We start from the raw sequence: 17,688 nt of genomic DNA, 5'->3' as shown, positions 1-17,688 counted from the left end.
CCATGACGGCTGCCGCGCTTGAAGGAGCTTTTTATAGGACTTCAGCACAAATTTTTTTTTTCTCGACAAATGGAACAAATGAGGATCAATGCGTTCTCACCGAAGTGAGTAACGTCTACCCTTTTACCTTAGCTACCTCGGTTCACCCAAGGGTTAAAGGTCCAGGTGACCGGTAATGCGTTTCCGCCGGAGCGGGTAACGACTACGCTTTAACCTCTAGAAACACTACTTCGGCCAAGCGTTCAAGGTACAACCTGAAGTAGGGACGTTTTGACCTTTTCCAATGGAACTTGCCCAAGACGTCCAAAGGTGCAAGCAAGTTCGGAATACAGAAGACGAAATGCAGGTATTTGAAAGAGCCTTAAGGTATGCAATCCAATTGGTGTTTGGAGCTTCTACTACTCGGCAGCAGGTGTCTCACCGTCAATAAAGAGGCACTGCTATTGGTGAAGCTGTTTCTCTTGCAACTAGGAGGCTGGGAAAGCCAAGCAAACTTAGCTTGCACACAATGTTGCACGCAGCTGCTACCTAGTTGACTTGTGGTGAATCCAGAAAACAACAACACTGCACTGCACAGCCTATAACACTAGCCACGGCGAACAATTTAGTCTATTATTAGCTTTAATCAATGCACTTTGCAAATAACTTTCACTTCCCGTCGACTCTGGTTGTTCCGTTATACGCGTCTGGCGTAAAACCAATTGAAACAAAAGTGATTTTCACCAGAAATTACGATTTAAAGCGCGGACCAATGTCACTACTTTGCATACTGTACCATAGATCGGTTCAGAAATGTCAATTGAATTGAAAAAACCGAGAAAAATAGAAAAAATTTTTTCGCCAAATAATTATTTTAGATCAGTGGTCGGCAACCTTTTTAGTCGGAAGAGCCAAAAACCTTAAATTTTCAAAATTTCAGAGTTTGAAAGAGCCGCATTAAAGATTTATAGTTTTTGTTTTTAATAAAAAAAAAAATCATAATATAAGAATGATCATTGATCATTCAACATTAGTTTTATGAAAATAACTTTAAACCCATTAGAGTTTTATTCAAACTCTTGGATTATTCTTTCAATCTGTTTCTGATTACCATTAAGTACATGGATTTTATTCTGGCTCGTCAACTCTTCTAACATGATTTGATTATACCTACAATTAAACCTCAAATTTAATATATTAATAATTTTAAGTGCATATAAAGCTTAAATGAATACTTTGCATGATGTTAATGTAAAGATTTAAACATATTTACAAAAGCAAAATATTGATCATTTCTTCGGCAAAGAAAAGCTTTTAAAAGAACAAAGTAACGGGATATTTTTTTTATCAAGCTTTTTTAAGACATTCAGCAGATTGAGCTAATCTTTTCTAAAATCTAGAAGTATGGGTAGCCTGCCTGTCTCCACGTTACAAAGGACTGAGTAACCTTAACTACTCAAACCCCTGTTGAGTAAAAGTTTAATCTTTACCAGCAAACACAGACCCCCATTACAAGATAAACTTTCTTTAATGAATGCCAACAAATGAGGTAAAATTCAACTTAAATATATGTAGTCTATTCGACTCTTTAAAAAATTATGCTCCTGACAACAGCACATTTTAACTGGCAAAATCAATTCAAGGATATCTCCCAATTTTTTCTTTGAAAATCTGGCAAGCCCCGGTAAAACGGCAAACTGGAATGCTAATGAGGCATGGCCGTAGGAATGAGGGGCGTTTTGGGGGTTAAAACCCTCCTCCCTGAGGGTCCAGGAAAAGAAAGCGATTTTTTTTCTCTACACTCAATTTTAAATTCTTAATCAAATTTTAATGATTGAGTAAGATTATTCAAATTCAAGAGTAATAAACTTAACTTTTAACTAATGCCAAAACCAAGGTTGCCGAAGTCACAGAAAAATCTGTATTATCACAAAGTTTTGAGCCAAATTTCGTCACAGAATCTGTGTCACAGAACACAGAATTTTTAAAATTTTCACAGAATTCACAGATTTTCTAAATTTTTTTTACAGATTTCTAAAATCCGAAATTTTTATGTCACTTTGGATTTTTTATTTTTGACTATAATTCAAGAAAATATGAAAACAAGGTAATGTAAAATGATTTTTTTTTCTATCAAAACTGTAAGTATTTTTCAATTTGTTGATGTTTGACATGATTTCTGCAATGAATTTCGTAGAACTAGCGTCACAGAAAACTGTCACAGAATTTTAGGTTCAAATCACAGATTTCGAGATTTTTTTTTGTCAAAAACACAGAATTTTTTTCGGCAACTTTGGCCAAAACCTAAAAAACTAATCTCAGGTTCGGTATTCTGCGACAGTTTTTATTAAATTTTCTCACTTGTCGATTGAAACTCAGTTTTGATGAAAATTTGATCCATAAATTTGAAAATGCATATGCATTTTCAAAATTTAAATAATGATTTCCAGAACTTGGAAAAAAAGAATATTCGAAACCGTTCTGAGTATTTGTTTCGTTTTAAGATTCGAAATTGTTGAACTTTATTCTTATGCGCAATTCAAACATAGCCAAGCTTTAAAATGACGATCCAGAACTGAAAATTCGGATCCAGATCTTCATTCGAAACTTATGTTTAAATTCAGATTCACAAGTCAGATGAAAAAAAAAAGCTAAATAATGAGTGAAACCCAAAACAACAAAATTTTTATTATATTTAAATTCAGATTCACTAATCGGATGAAAAAAAAAATAGAAATATTGATTGAAACCCAAAACAACAAAATTTTAATGAAAGAGTTCATGGTTAAGGGCTCTGAAACATATTTCACATCTTGGTTCATTATTATTGATTTTGAATAAAGATTATGAAAACGTAATTGAAAAGGCCTGATATTTAAAATTTCAGTTCCGATTCTGATGGAAAATGACTTTTACAATCAACATAAAAATATCAAGATGACAATTCCATTTAGGAATTCAAATGTAAAAAGATCGCAAATTTATAATGATGATAGGTAACGTAATTTCAAATTTTCAGCTGATGATCAAAAACATGAAGCAAAATTTGATATTATTTGGAAGTTTGTTTTATGAAAAAAAAAATGATATCCATTCATGAAACATCATCCACGGGATTTATGTATTGGAATTTATTCAAAATGAAGAATGTTTGCCGGTTTTCTCGGTGTATTGATTAGTTTTTTTAAATCGCAGTTTTTTTTAGATATTCGAATTTCGATCTAACATTTTGAATTTAAATTTGCAAGAATCAGACTTGAAAAGCAAAATTTTGATATTTTACTTAAACTTTTAAAAATTATATTTTTCCATACATAGTTGAATCGAAATGGTTGATTGATTCTAATAAGATTTTGGAAATATCAACTGATAAATTTTCATAGAGGGTAAAAAAGTGATTGCGAAGGCTTAAAATATACAATTTGATGAGGATTACGTCGTTTTATAACAAAACAATGCTATTTTACCATTTGGTATTTTGGGATTGGATGCAATTTTACAAATTCTCTTCTGGACCTCTGAAAACCCGTGTGCCAGGTCACAAGACTCAATCATCGCTTTTGCACGATTTTATAAATATTTTATTCAAAAATATATATAAAATTTTCACAAATAACGAAAGAGCCTCAGCTTTACATCAAAAGAGCCGCATGCGGCTCGCGAGCCGCAGGTTGCCGACCTATGTTTTAGATGATTAGACTTTTTTCAAATGTCGAAATCGCGATAAAATTCACATTGATTTTTTTTAAATTTAGGTTTAGATTGTATTGTACCAGTTACTCATTACGACGCTTATTTAATTTTTTTACACTTGGAATGGTAAAAAAAAATCAATTCGATGAATCTTTAAAAACCTTAAAAAACAAATTCAAAGCTTAGAAACAAGCTTCAAAAATGAAATTGAAAACAAAACACTATATGGTCATCTGGAAAGAAATGTTATTAAATATATATCGTTTACGAAAACCGAATCGTTCAAGTTTTATTTAAAGTGACCCCAAATATTTAAGAAAAAAATCGTTGCCTAATCCTTCTATTTTTTCCAAATTCCTTCGATTTTCCCGGAAATCATGGGTGAGAATTGAACTCAAACAGTTACAAAGGCTTCAAACACTGAGATTGGTTAGAAATTCATCTTTCAACAATCTGCCTTCGATTTCACCATGTTAACAAACCATGTAATGTAACGTTGATGAGTTATTGATAAAAAAAACGAACTGCAAATGGGTTTCATTGGGAAAAAAATGTCAGGACACATGAAATTGACTGATATTTTTAAAACCATCATTCACAACAATGTAGCCTGACTGAAATTTTTACTCCCCGTCACAAGAGTACGATATTTGAAAAGCGACGGTTGCTGCTTCAACAAATTCGTGAAAGCACATTTTCGGGACGTAGACAAATGTTAGAGTATTTTTATAAACGTGGTCGGTCAGATCATTTAAATCACCATAGCCATCGTTCTGAATGTATGGCATCAACAAGCATGCTGAAAGCCGATATACAGTACCGTTCATAATTGTATAGAAATTGATAGCACGCGCACTGTCACTTCGACTTTGAGCTTCCATAACTTTTTACTCTGATGATATTTTTTGATCAAATTTTCTGCGTTAGATAGATCAGCTATCACACTATTATACCACAAAATTTGATTGATTGATTGAAGTGCGTTTATTTGGGAGGGTGCCGTGCGCCAAGCTATTAAGCACCCTTGTTTCGGTATTTAGATAATTACATTAAAGCTTTCTTAAACCTAGACGTTAGATTTCTTTCAAAAGGCTTGTTAATCTTAAAAATTTCAGCACTTTAGTTTCTCAACGTGGCGCTAGAAGGTGTTATTCGACGAGCGGTGGGCGAAATGCGGGGCACGATTTTCAACAGATCCAGTCAACTTATCTGCTTTGCCGATGACATTGATATAGTCGGCAGATCATCTGCGGCGGTGGAGGAGATCTACCGCAAACTGAAACGCGAAGCAGGAAGGATTGGGTTGATGATTAATACGTCCAAGACGAAGTACATGCTGGCCTGCGGATCCGAGACCGACCGAACCCGCTTGTCCAGTAATAACAAGGTCACGATCGACGGCGACGAGCTGGAGATAGTCGAAGACTTTGTCTATCTCGGCTCACTGGTGACCGCAGACAATGACACCAGCCGTGAGATCCGGAGGCGAATTATCAGCGGAAGTCGTGCCTACTATGGACTCCACAAGCAACTGCGGTCGAGAAGACTTAGCCCTCGCACGAAGTGTAACCTGTATATGACGCTCATTAGACCGGTTGTTCTCTACGGGCACGAGACATGGATATTGCTCGAGGAGGACCTGCGTACACTCGGAGTATTCGAGCGACGAGTGTTAAGAACCATCTTTGGCGGCGTACAGGAGAACGGAGTGTGGAGGCGAAGGATGAACCACGAGCTCGCGCGCCTCTACGGCGAACCCAGTATCCAGAAGGTGGTGAAGGCTGGCCGGATACGCTGGGCGGGACATGTTGCGAGAATGCCGGACGACTGTCCTGCAAAACAGGTGTTCGCTACGAATCCGGTAGGAACAAGACGAGCAGGGGCGCAACGAGCGAGGTGGTTAGACCAAGTGGAGCGTGATCTGGCGAACGTGGAGTGCCCGAGAAATTGGAGAACGGTTGCTATGAACCGAGTGAATTTTAGGAATTATGTTCGTCAAGTTATGTCGTGAGACGGAATACTATGTAAATAAATAAATAATAGTTTCTCTAGCAGCTTCGTAGGATAGTATAGAGCCGATATCATCTTCAAGTTCGGCCTCGTCACGTGCATCTTGGTATAAACGGCATTCGACCAAGACATGTTCCACCGTCATTCGTACTCCACAGGATTCACAGTCACCACTCTTTCTTTCGATGTAGCAGGAATGGGTTAGTCGGGTGTGCATCAAAATTTGAGCTTTCTGGAATTTGTGTGGTCTGAGATACAGTAATTCTACGAAAATCGGACTTTTTGGACTTTTACCATTCAAACTGCAATATCTCAGTAATAAAGCTACATTTATTATTGAAATTTTGCAGAGTGATTGTTGAAATATAAGTTAGCATGTTTGAAGATTTTGAAAAGTTTAATCGATGGGATCAAAAGTTACACGAGGTACAATATTTCAGGCATGAACCTAACAATGCGATTTATATAGAATTTTGGACGATTCATGTGAACAATATCGTTTCCATCCACAAATCAGTCAAAAAATGCCTGGCAAAAGCAATGGAGAAAGGAAAAAATGGAATTAATGATCTTTTTGTGTTTTGAAATCAGAATCTCGCGATATTGTTTTGTTTTTTTTTTGTTAAAATAGATTTACTGGTTGTTAAACATAAAACAGGATTTTCCTATGGAAACATTCGTCCAAAATTCTATAGAAATGGCATTTTTAGGTTCATGCCTGAAATATTGTACCTCGTGTAAATTTTGATCTCATCGGTTAAACTTTTCAAAATCTTCAGACATGCTAACATAATATTACAACAATCACTCTGAAAAATTTCAATGAAAAATGTATTGTAGTTTCTGAGATATTGCAGTTTGAATGGTAAAAGTCCAAAAAGTCTGATTTTCGTAGAATTACTGTATCTCAGGCCACACACATTCCAGAAAGCTCAAATTTTGTGGTATAATAGTGTGATAGTTGATCTATCTAACGCAGAAAATTTGATCAAAAAATATCTTCAGAGTAAAAAGTTATAGAAGTTCAAAGTCGAAGTGACTGTGTGCGTGCTTCCATTTTCTATACAATTATGAACGGTACGGTAGGTTGCTGTGTCAATTTCGTCAATTTTCTTTCATTGTCTGGAGCAGTGGTCGGCAACCTTTTGAGTCAGAAGAGCCAAAAACATCAAATTTTCAAAATTACAGAGTCTTAAAGAGCCACATTCAAGATTTAATGGTTTTTTTCCAAGAAAAAAAAATATGAATGATCAATAAACATAAGTTTTACAAAAAAAAAATTTAATATCATTAGATTTTTATCTAACTCTTGGATATTTAAAAAAAATCTAATTTGTAGCCGACAATTCGTGACAATTAATAAAGCAATAGTGCATTGTGACTGACAAGATCAGTTCAAGGATACTTTTAAAAGTTTGAAACTAAAATTAATGAAAATAAATCAACGGTAATCAACTTTTAATAAAAAATGTAAAAAATTATTTATGTTTGTTACTGAAATTTCATGATTTTGGTAAATCTTGGCTGCAGGCATCACAATTGAAATTTTAAATGAGTTCAAAAAATCAAAAGTTTACTTTTTAAAATTCATTAAGTTTAATTAATTATTTTTAAAAAACCTGCTTCGGGGTGTAAAGGTCAATAAAGTTAGTTAGCCAGGGATCAAATTTTCAAATAGATTTTCAAAATTGGTATTTTCATTAATTTTCCCTTTTTTCTGTAAATTTTAAAATTAAAACCAGGTAATATTCGGACAAATTCAGCAAAAAACTGTGTGTTTTCCTAAAAAGGCAAAAAAGAAGAAGCATTAATATAAACACACGAAAAATAACTTTTACCAAGGCACATCAGCGGCGTTAAAATCTTATCTCAAAATTTAAAATGCATGCGAATTTATTTCGCTAAAACAAGTTAAAAATTTGGACTTTCGTAAAAACTATGAAAAATCTGGGAGAAAACTGGGCCTATTTTCCCAGGACAACTGAACCGGAGCGGACATTTCCCAATTTTTTCTCTTTGAAAATCCGGGCAAGTCGGATTGAAACCGAGCAATCTGGAATGGTAATCTATATTAAGATTAATCAAAATTATCGTTTTGAATTCAAATAAATAGGACTCAATTGAGGGGTTTTTTTTAAATATTTTATGTTGCTAAGCTTAAAAGTTTTACATATTTGTCGAAAATGGTTGATAAATTCAAATATGGTTTTGGAAAATTCAAATATACATTTAACATAGAGGGCATGCGAATGCCTCTAATATAAAATTTGAAGAGGGTTTCCTTGTTACCTGGGTTACCCACAGGGGCTATCTATGATAAGTGTTATGTACCGGGAAATGCGGATACACGAATTAAAAAGACGCGAGATTTACATACTAAAAACTGGACTTTTATTGACGAAGTAAAAAGATACGTGCGACTCGCTTGGACAACAATAATAAAAGCACACATGTTGGTGTTTACATCCCGCTGGTTGGCGCGTCGATCAGCTGACAATAGGCTGCCAGCAGTGAGCCCAGCGGTTTTGTTGTAGGGTGTTTCACGCCCTAACATCTCCTCCCTTAATACAGCTGGTGCTGGTTAATCCGGGTCTTCTGGTCCAAGAAGAACGACGAGGCGCCTGGACAGCTGTTTGATCGGTGGCTGACTGGAACCCTACCATATCAGCAGAGCTTGGTGGTGAGGAGTAGGAGATGTAGAGAGCAACGGGACATCGGTGGAAAATTTGGAGACAGTCCTGGATCTCGACCAAGATTGTTCGGTGTCGCTGGAGGTATCATTGGTACCGAGCTTCTCCCCTCTCGTAATTCCCGAATGGCTCGCTAAAATGTCCACACATCGTTCGGCCAGACCGTTCGATTGTGGGTGGAAAGGTGATGTGGTGAAGTGCTGGTCCATGCTGCTTCAAAGATGTGGACGGTTTGGTGATCTGGTCACAAAAAGATGAAATCGGCACAGACCAGAGCCCAAATGCGTCGAACAAATCGATCCCAAGCACGTTCAGCGATTTGTCAACAACGTGGAATATGCCGCGGCGCTGCTGGCCATTGACGTTGACGTCACACGCGAATTTGAAGAGCAGTTGGAGGGGGGCACCAGACGCAGTGGATGCTTTTCCTAGTGCGGGGGTGGTGGAAGGCTTCCCAATTTTCTCCCACACACGCTTCGACACAACACTGATGTCGGATCCAGTGTCCAACTGGAGCTGCACTTCAGCACTGTTGATTGTTGCATGCACGAATTTTCGTTTTTGTTGCACTGATTTAACTTGAACTGTTTGTGTCCGAAAAGTTTTATTTGGATGTTTGCGATAGGGCTTCCTACTTTTCTTTTCGGTTACGCAGTAACCTTAACGGTGTCCACTTTGGTCACAATCACTACACTTGTGATCCTTGTAGGGGCACACACGAGTGTAGTGCATTGCGCCGCACTTCCAACAAGGGGTTGGGGGAATGTTTTTGTTTTCACTTTGTTTCACACTTTTCGGAAAGGTTTTTGAAAATCGCTGCTGATTTCGCTCCACGAACTGCACTGCTGGTCCGGTAGTCCCCTCGATCATGGCTGTATCCCGTTTAAGGCACATCAGCCGCTGGCAGTCTTCCGAAAGCTGCTCCAGGGTAACGTCGTCCCGGTCCTCGATCTTCGCTAGCAGTCTGGTACGTACGTCGGCATCGCACTCTGACTTCAACCCGCAAACAAACAGCAAGCACTTGAATTGCTCCTCTGTCAATTTGCTTAGCTCGAAATCGACACTGTTTTTGTTTACCCTGCACGAAAACGTGACATAATCTTCGGAGGGTAATTTTGTTGTTTGCAGGCACCGATATCGTTTGCTGATTAGTGATTCAGCCGCACCAAACAAGATTCCCAATTTCCGCACGGTTTCGTCGAATGGGTAATCTTTCGGCAGTTTGGGGAGAATAAAATTCACGTACCGTTCGTGTTCAGCAGCACCCAGCTTCCGGAGAAGCAAACGGACTTTTGCTTCGTTATCGAGCCGGGAAGCGTCTTGCTCGAACAGATCTTCGTATCTCGCGTACCAAGCAGCAAATGTGATGTTGTTGTCCGGATCGTACCTGAATTCGTTGATGTGATTTGAAAGCGAATCAAGAATCACTTCAGGGTTGCACGGCACCTGTACGCTGAGCGATGACATCGCACGGAGGAACATTTCCTGCTGCTGTCGCATAAATTCCTGCTGCTGGTTGAGCATTTGTGTTGCAAATGCTTGTTGCTGTTGGAGGAGCTGGGTGAGAAGTGCATCGGATGCTGAGAGGTGGTGTGATGATGATTGCGACGACTGCTGCTGCTGTTGCTGTTGCCCGGGGAACTGTAGAAGAAGTCCCGTCGGTGGCTGCTGACCGAACTGTGTAGGGCGAATAAAACTTTGCTGCATGCCAGCCGGGTGGAACTGCTGTCCACTTGGGAGACCGTTGACGGACCCATTCGATCCAGCCGTTGGATCGGGAGTGTGGTTAGATTCACTCGTATTCATTTCACACCGGCGTCGTTTCCGCGTGGGGGAAGTAATTTTGCGAAAATATTGCGATATTTGCGTAAATTACACGACCGACTCGTCGCCACTGTTATGTACCGGGAAATGCGGATACACGAATTAAAAAGACGCGAGATTTACATACTTAAAACTGGACTTTTATTGACGAAGTAAAAAGATACGTGCGACTCGCTTGGACAACAATAATAAAAGCACACATGTTGGTGTTTACATCCCGCTGGTTGGCGCGTCGATCAGCTGACAATAGGCTGCCAGCAGTGAGCCCAGCGGTTTTGTTGTAGGGTGTTTCACGCCCTAACAATAAGGTTGCCAGAATTTTTTCAGCACAGGCCGGACAAATCTGAGCTATTTTATTTAAAGATTCGAGCATTTGATTTCAAAACTGTCGACCAAAATCCGGGCAATATTCGGGCAAATTTGTTTGAAAGTTAGAAAATACTCATCAAAAATCAAGAAAAATAATTTTTCGTCAAAATTTATCAGCAGATTTTAAATCGTATTAAAGGCTTTCAAAAAACCTTTCATGACTATTTTTATGAAAATTTCGTTTTGGACGCATTAATTTAAAAAAAATACAACACAATTTGTTTTTTAAAGTTTCATTTGAGAATGAGAATGAGAATAAACCTGGGCAAAATCCAGGCTTTTTTAATGAAATCCGATTCCCGATTTCTCAAATTTTATATTCAATATCATGGCAAACCTTAATAAAACCGGGGAAACCTGGCAACCTAAATCTAAGAACTACTTTTTGTAAATGATTAACTTGGATTTTCCTGCTAGGTACAGCTCAACTTTTGTGTTCGATTGATTCATAGATATAAATACATAATTTGATTTAAGTTTTCGTTGTTTGAAAACAAAAGCATTTACGCATTCTTTAGTATTTAATGATAAATAAAAATTTTGATCTCAATGTTGATATTGCAAAAACAATGAAATGCAATAAATGGTACAATAGGCTTAAATAAATGCTTATTTTGACTTTTGGTCTTTCCGCTTGATGCTACAGCGGGTGCCATTTCATAATTTTCTTCTTGACCTTTGAAAATCAGTGTTCTAGGTCACAAGACTCAATTATCGGTTTAGTACGGTGTTTTAATTTTTTTTTCAAATTTTTTTATAATATTTGCGCAGTGAGTTAAAGAGCCGCAGTTTTATATCCAAAGAGCCGCATGCGGCTCGCGAGCCGCAGGTTGCCGACCTATGGTCTGGAGCAATCGCAGCTTTGCACTCGGTACATTGAAACTTGTTAAAGTTAAAACCAAGGTTGCTGATCTTCGATCAGAATGATTTTTTCCCCGATCCTAGTCACCAACGATTTAGCTCCTTGACATAGAACATAGTATGTACTTTCAAATAGACAAGGTAGGCTATTCCGCCCTCTTCAACTGTGTTGGTGAAAGGCTCCAAAAAATAGTTTTGTGAATTGTTAGCAAATGTAAGGAATTAATCTAAAAATCTTATTTACTAAAGAATTGATAAGCAATAAAATTATGAAAAAAATATGAGCTTATGCTTTTTAATACCATTAACCATGTTTGGCTTTTCGAATTAGTAAAAAGTTTTATTTGATGGGATTTTTGGCGACTCGAAAACAAAAAAATTGTTGATTTTTGTAATGTGATAGTCAGTTCTTGCGGAAATTTCCAGAACAATCTCACAAAACGACTAATAGTCATCGAGTATTATGTACACTGCTTATTTCATAAAATCTTGTCTAAGAATGCAGGAATTTTTTCCGTTGATTTTATCATACATTCGGGGACGACGACGAAATTCTCTTTTTAATGTTCACAATTTATGTACAATACTAGGAAATTTAATGCAAACTTACTGTTTCATATAACCTCTGAGAATCAGTCTTTAATTTCAAGCACTTTTCAGAAGAAACAAACGGCTAATAAAGACAAAATCAACGATTTTGATGTATATTCCATAGAAAACCAGTGATATTTCATAACTATTTTAGTTTGTAGTTGAAATGCCATATACTTACACGGAGCAGCCAAATATGGTTAAGCGCAATGGCCTACCTGTTATATTTCAAAGTACTATGGACATAGAAAGCCTGTTTTCTACGACGCATACCTAGTTTGTTTATCTTCTCCTCGTTAGTGATCAGTTATTTTCTGAGTTACTATCGACAACCATCAAACAATCATCATTCGCCCTTAATGGAAAAAATGCGCGTAGACGACGTCGAATCATTCGACGTCTTCTAAATTCACTGACGATCATACTTCGCCACGAATGCTTCATGAAGAAAAACGATTTAGTTTTAGGAACGCAAGAGGTGCCCAAAAACCAAATCTATGCCAATATTGGCTTATTTTACTCTCAAGTTGTCTAAATTCAATGTCAAATATGGGTCTTAGCATCAGGTTATTGTGTGTTCAATTGAAATAGATATCCTCTACAAGCTAGGGATACCAATAATACAAATACGCTTCCAAACCTTTGCTTTTGACATCGCGCTGGGAAAAGCTAGAAGAAAACACACGTGGTAGAATGCGCTATAGTTTCATAGAAATCGTTGTTTTTAATGAAAACATGGAAAATTAAAATAGATGTATCTCGTTTGGATACAAGTGGATACTGACGGTTGTACCTGCATCTTGTAGACGAAATCTTCGACTTTATTTTGCATCTAAAACGGGCTGCCCGATGTTGCCCGGTGTTTGTAAAATAAGGCGTGAAAAGCCCTATTTTCGGTAATTTTTTTAAAATAGCTCTGCAGTATCTTATTTAACAAACTTGAAATGTTCAACAAAGTGGTGTATTTTAGTAAGACAAACAACTTTGTGGAACATATTATCAAACTTAAAATTAACTGAAAAAAGTTGTTATTAATAAACTGATTTTTAGAGGTAAAGTTTCTTATTTGGCCGATATCTCGGATAATAATTATTTTAGAAACTTGCCACCTGAAACAAAGTTGTAGAAAATTTGATTTTAAACGAGTTTGTCGAAGACATCAAAGAGCTAAAACCTATAACAGAGAAGTTAGAAATTTTATCTCACTTGTAGGGGGATTAATCAGAAAAATAATAGTTTTTATTATAGAGCTGATTTTACTGACAAACTTCTCCGAAGACACCGAAATGCTCAAATGTGACCTAAAAAAGGTATAAGCAACGATCACGTTTTTCGTATTTTTGACCACTGTGCTGTGGTTGCGTCGGCAACGATTGGAATTGAATGATGCGAATATCAGTAAGCCTGGTTAATAGTCTAATAAAACAAGTTGTTAAATAAAAAAACAGCTTTAACTTAAATATACGAAAGAAATTGTGCCTAACAGAACCTATTGAAATTTTTTAATTTGAACATGTTTTGATGATTCAGTATTGAAATACTCATACAACTCATAGACCTATTTAACGTCAATCATACCTCACGTATCCGTGACCGATCGGCTTGTGCTCGAAGTTGTCCCGGGGTCGGTTTTTTCGCTGCCTTATCATTCCCGCCTGATTCCTGTTGAGGTTTATCCAGACTTGTTTTCTGCTTTTCGGGCGATCTTTTCTTATCATCATCTTTGCTGGCTACATTAAGATCTAGATTCACTTTAAGGTTTAGGTTGAACCTAGAAACTGCGAGAAAAAATTTGAAATCTTTTTCAACAACCAACTTATCCATGTTTTCAGCTAACCGATTGGATTGATTGCGGTCTTTAGCGCGCGACTAATCCACTTGGCTATCGTCCGTTGTTTTTTATCTTCACAGTTCACCTTTTTTCAGAAGTCCATAAGAAAAAATAGTATGAGTCATAAGGTAATCAGGAAGAAAAATTACATCCAAACCTTAACCGAAACACCCTTTTCTTTGCCGTATTTTTTCTCTGATTTCGCTTTGTCGTTTTTGCCTTCATCTTTTGAGTCTGCATCTTTGGAACCTGATTCATCCTCCGCATTCGCATCATCGTCCAGATCGCCATCTTCCAACTCTTCATCCTCGGCGGCGTTGTCACTTTCGCTGGGCAGTTCCTCCTCGTCGTCCTCCGTTTCACTTTCGTCGAGGAAAATTTCCGGCATTTCCATAACCTCGGCACAGACCGTCTCCATCCGGGTGAGTATGGCACTTCGGGACATAATTGGTGGTGGCCTTGGAGATTAACTTCGGAACTCTTTCGTATATTGAAATGTAAACAATCCTGGAGTTGATCGGGTTTTACTAAGAAGTGTTTACAGGCTTCGAATTTTTAGAAGACTGGTTTCGCAAAAAACAACGATATGCTTTCAAACAGCGTGATTAAAATAGCTCGGCTTATTGAGTCATGCGCAGAAGGTTTGTCGGCTTAACTTGAATTCGTTGGAATTGTGAATGCGAGTTTATGGCACGGCAGTATATGAAAAAAGAACTTGTTGATGTAGCACTTTAGAAACATAAGTTTAAGAAAAAGTGAATGTATCAATATAATGAAATTTGGTAAGTATGCTTGAAACTGCTCTTAATTCAATAACGTTGAACTACGAGAGGGAGAGAACAATGAGAGGCAATTTCCTTGAAATTAACATAGAAACATAATCATCCCCAACCTTTTTTTTTAAAGACAAATAAAGTGATGATGATGATGAATTAGACCTTCCCCAAATTTTGTTTGATTTATCCGGGCAAGTTTTTACTCTATGGAGCCCCTGTTGTCTCAGCTGCACTGCGTTGTCAAAGCAAAGGCGTTAAGGGACTTCAATTAATAACATAACGCTGTTTTGGGGTTGGGGGGAAATATTAGGTGGTACGATCGAAAACTTACGATTTGTAACACAGGGAAAGGAGGAGGTGTGCTCATCGTTTCTTCCTTTCATAATTTTTGCCGGAACCAGAATAATGAGCAAACCAAAGTCAGCTTTAAATCTAGAAGCTACAACATGATTCAAGCTGGTTTGTATACTTCCCTCTTTCAAAGATTCTTGGAGAGATTTACGTATAGATTTGCATTTCCATGAAATAACCGTTACGAAAATTGCGAAGTGAGGTATATTTTGCATTTTGCAAGCTTTGTTTCTTTTTTTGCCGCGTGTTTCCTCAAATCGTGAGACGGCCGTTAAGGAAACACACGGCAAAAAAAGTTTTTTTCTGAGGATGGCCGAAAGTTAAGTAGGCCAAAAAAGGTTAAAAACAGCATTTTTATTTCGTCTTGCGCTCACCGAAAAATATCAATCAAAAAAGATTTTAAAAAACAAATACCGTGAAGGACCCAATGGCCGCGCATTTAAGCTTTAATGAATGTTCTCTGTGCCGTACAAAAATCGTTTTTTTGTGCGATTCCGAAAACAAAAGCACTGACACGTAGTCAAACTTACGTTCTTTTGGGGAAAAATTTAAAAGTGAGAGATTTTTCATTCTAACGTCACAAAAAACGCGAATTTGTAAAAAGTGTTGGTGTACCAATGACCGCGCACGCTTATGATGCTTGTTCCAATCGCCGCTCACAAGTGTACCAATGGCCGCGCACTTCTTAATTTGGTTTAAACAGTGAATAAGGTATCCAAACAGTTTAAAATGTTGTTTACATAGCTCGCAGGCTCATTGCGATTATTCTCAGGTAAGGATTTTCAAGATTCACTCAACAAATACCGATTTGTCGTCATTGTTTTGTGAAACTAGTCTAGTGCAAAATTAGTATGAGGCGCCATTTTTACAAAGCATTATTTTGTCGGAAGATGGAACAATGTTTTCGGTCCCGATTTCGAGAAATCATCACAAATTCGGCGAGCTGTCTGAAAATCTACGAGGAAACTGACGAACTAAAACTAAACAGATCCGGATTGCATATAACCTCAAATTTCCAACACTTTGTAGCAATTTTTATTAGATAATCGTTTCTTCTGACACTGTTTCAAAAAATTGTGCTTTTTCAGCCGGTTATGTGAAGGAAAACATTGATTGGAATACTTGCCTGTGAATCTTATGTAACCTTTGTGAAATTCCGAAGAAGTTCTCTAAGTTTAACTGCTGATAAATACTAGAAATACTATCCGTGCGCGGCAATAGAAACATTCGAAAATCAAGTGTACCAATGGCCGTGCACAACAAAATTGTCATTTTTTTCGCAACAGAACCTTCAAACTGTTCAATTTTTTTCACAATTGATTCATTATACAGCAACAAATAACTTACGTTCGAAAATTTTTGCCAAGGTGTATTGACCAGACCGTGATTACCGTTTATTAATCGAGATTTGTGAATCCCGTAGCAGCTTATAGCTTTCTAAATTGATTGCGATGATGTTTAATTTCATATGGAATGATTATCATCTGTGTAGATTTAGATTTAGCATACCACAATCATCAAGAAAAGATTTGCAAATGAAGTGAATTATGTTTTAATATGATGCCTTAGATCTAATTACCTGCGGGGGTCGATGATGAGCTTAAAGGGTTTCGCTCTCAACTTAGGCTGTATCCAACTCGTTTCCAATAAGAATTCCAGCTGATTTCGGCCTGCAATATGTTTCCAATTGGCCAGTTGCAAATTCCCCTTTCGTCTTGCTTCTAAACAAACTAGTTGTGTGCCAACACAGTCTTGAGCTGCACTTTTCCTGGCTATGCACACCAAAACTCTCACTCTTCTCACGCACACCTTCTCTTGATGGGTGTTGGGTTGATTTCTTCCGCACGATGTGTAAATAGCATGCGGCGGCAACGCTATTCAGACCGTATGGAGCACATCTTTCAGATTTCCCCTTTTTTCCCCTCGTTTTGACAGATTTAAGCTTTTTTCCTCAGATTTAAGCTTTCGTCTCCTATGCTCTCAAGGCAAAAAAAAGCTTAAATCTGAGGAAAAAAAGCTTAAAAACGAGATTCACGAGCACATATTCAAAAGATGTTGGTCACATGATACATAGACAAATCGTGTAACGTTGCAGGGATCTGGTAAATAGCCGATAGCACACAAACTTTATTCTCGGGTGAGTACACCAATCTTCTCTCGCTAGATGCGAATTTGGCCTACGCCACGCACACTTTATGCTGGAGCTTGAGGTTTAACGCTATCCTGTGCGAGGCCAAAGCAATTGCGTCACGCGCCCCAAGAATAATCACCAAAAGCTGCTTTCTCAAATTCGATACTTCCGATGTCGTTATTTAGCGAAAGCGCACTACCGAACCAAATCACTTTTGATCTCCCTTGAATGAATTCACTTGGTCGCGGACCGATACACCGATATTGCCGCACGATACTGGCCAGTAACCGAAACACGAACGACGGACTATTTGGCTTATAGCTCAACCTTGTTCACGACACTCCTGTCCACGACGCAGCGGGTACTTTGTGCTAGAGAAGTCGACGGAGGTTCCGGCACCTATACGAAAACCCTGAACACAGTAACATGTAAGTGTGTGGTTCTGAACTATATGATGTTATGTTACCTCTACGAGGGTTTCCAATAGCGCTAAGCTGTCCGTAACAGTATCGCTTGTTGTTATGGGATTCTAGTGCATGGGAAGGTCAACGCACTTTCTTTACCGTGATCTAAGATGAAATT

General features: G+C 37.7%; 1 protein-coding gene across 1 annotated transcript in view; it reads right to left on the bottom strand.

The window, feature by feature from the left end:
• LOC129755423 (DNA ligase 1-like) overlaps positions 1-14,395 on the bottom strand; it is a 29,292-nt gene extending 14,897 nt beyond the window's left edge. The window contains exons 1-3 of the mRNA XM_055751912.1: positions 14,006-14,395; positions 13,855-13,933; positions 13,596-13,795 (exon numbers count right to left, since the gene is read on the bottom strand). Coding sequence (XP_055607887.1) covers positions 13,596-13,795; positions 13,855-13,933; positions 14,006-14,293 — 567 coding nt within the window. The 5' untranslated portion in view covers positions 14,294-14,395. The remainder of the gene's footprint in view (positions 1-13,595; positions 13,796-13,854; positions 13,934-14,005) is intronic.
• Positions 14,396-17,688: the final 3,293 nt, after the last annotated feature.

The sequence above is a fragment of the Uranotaenia lowii genome, chromosome 3 (genome assembly GCF_029784155.1).
Source record: "Uranotaenia lowii strain MFRU-FL chromosome 3, ASM2978415v1, whole genome shotgun sequence".
NCBI classification, from domain to species: domain Eukaryota; kingdom Metazoa; phylum Arthropoda; class Insecta; order Diptera; family Culicidae; genus Uranotaenia; species Uranotaenia lowii.
This window is presented reverse-complemented; position numbering and strand designations above follow the sequence as displayed.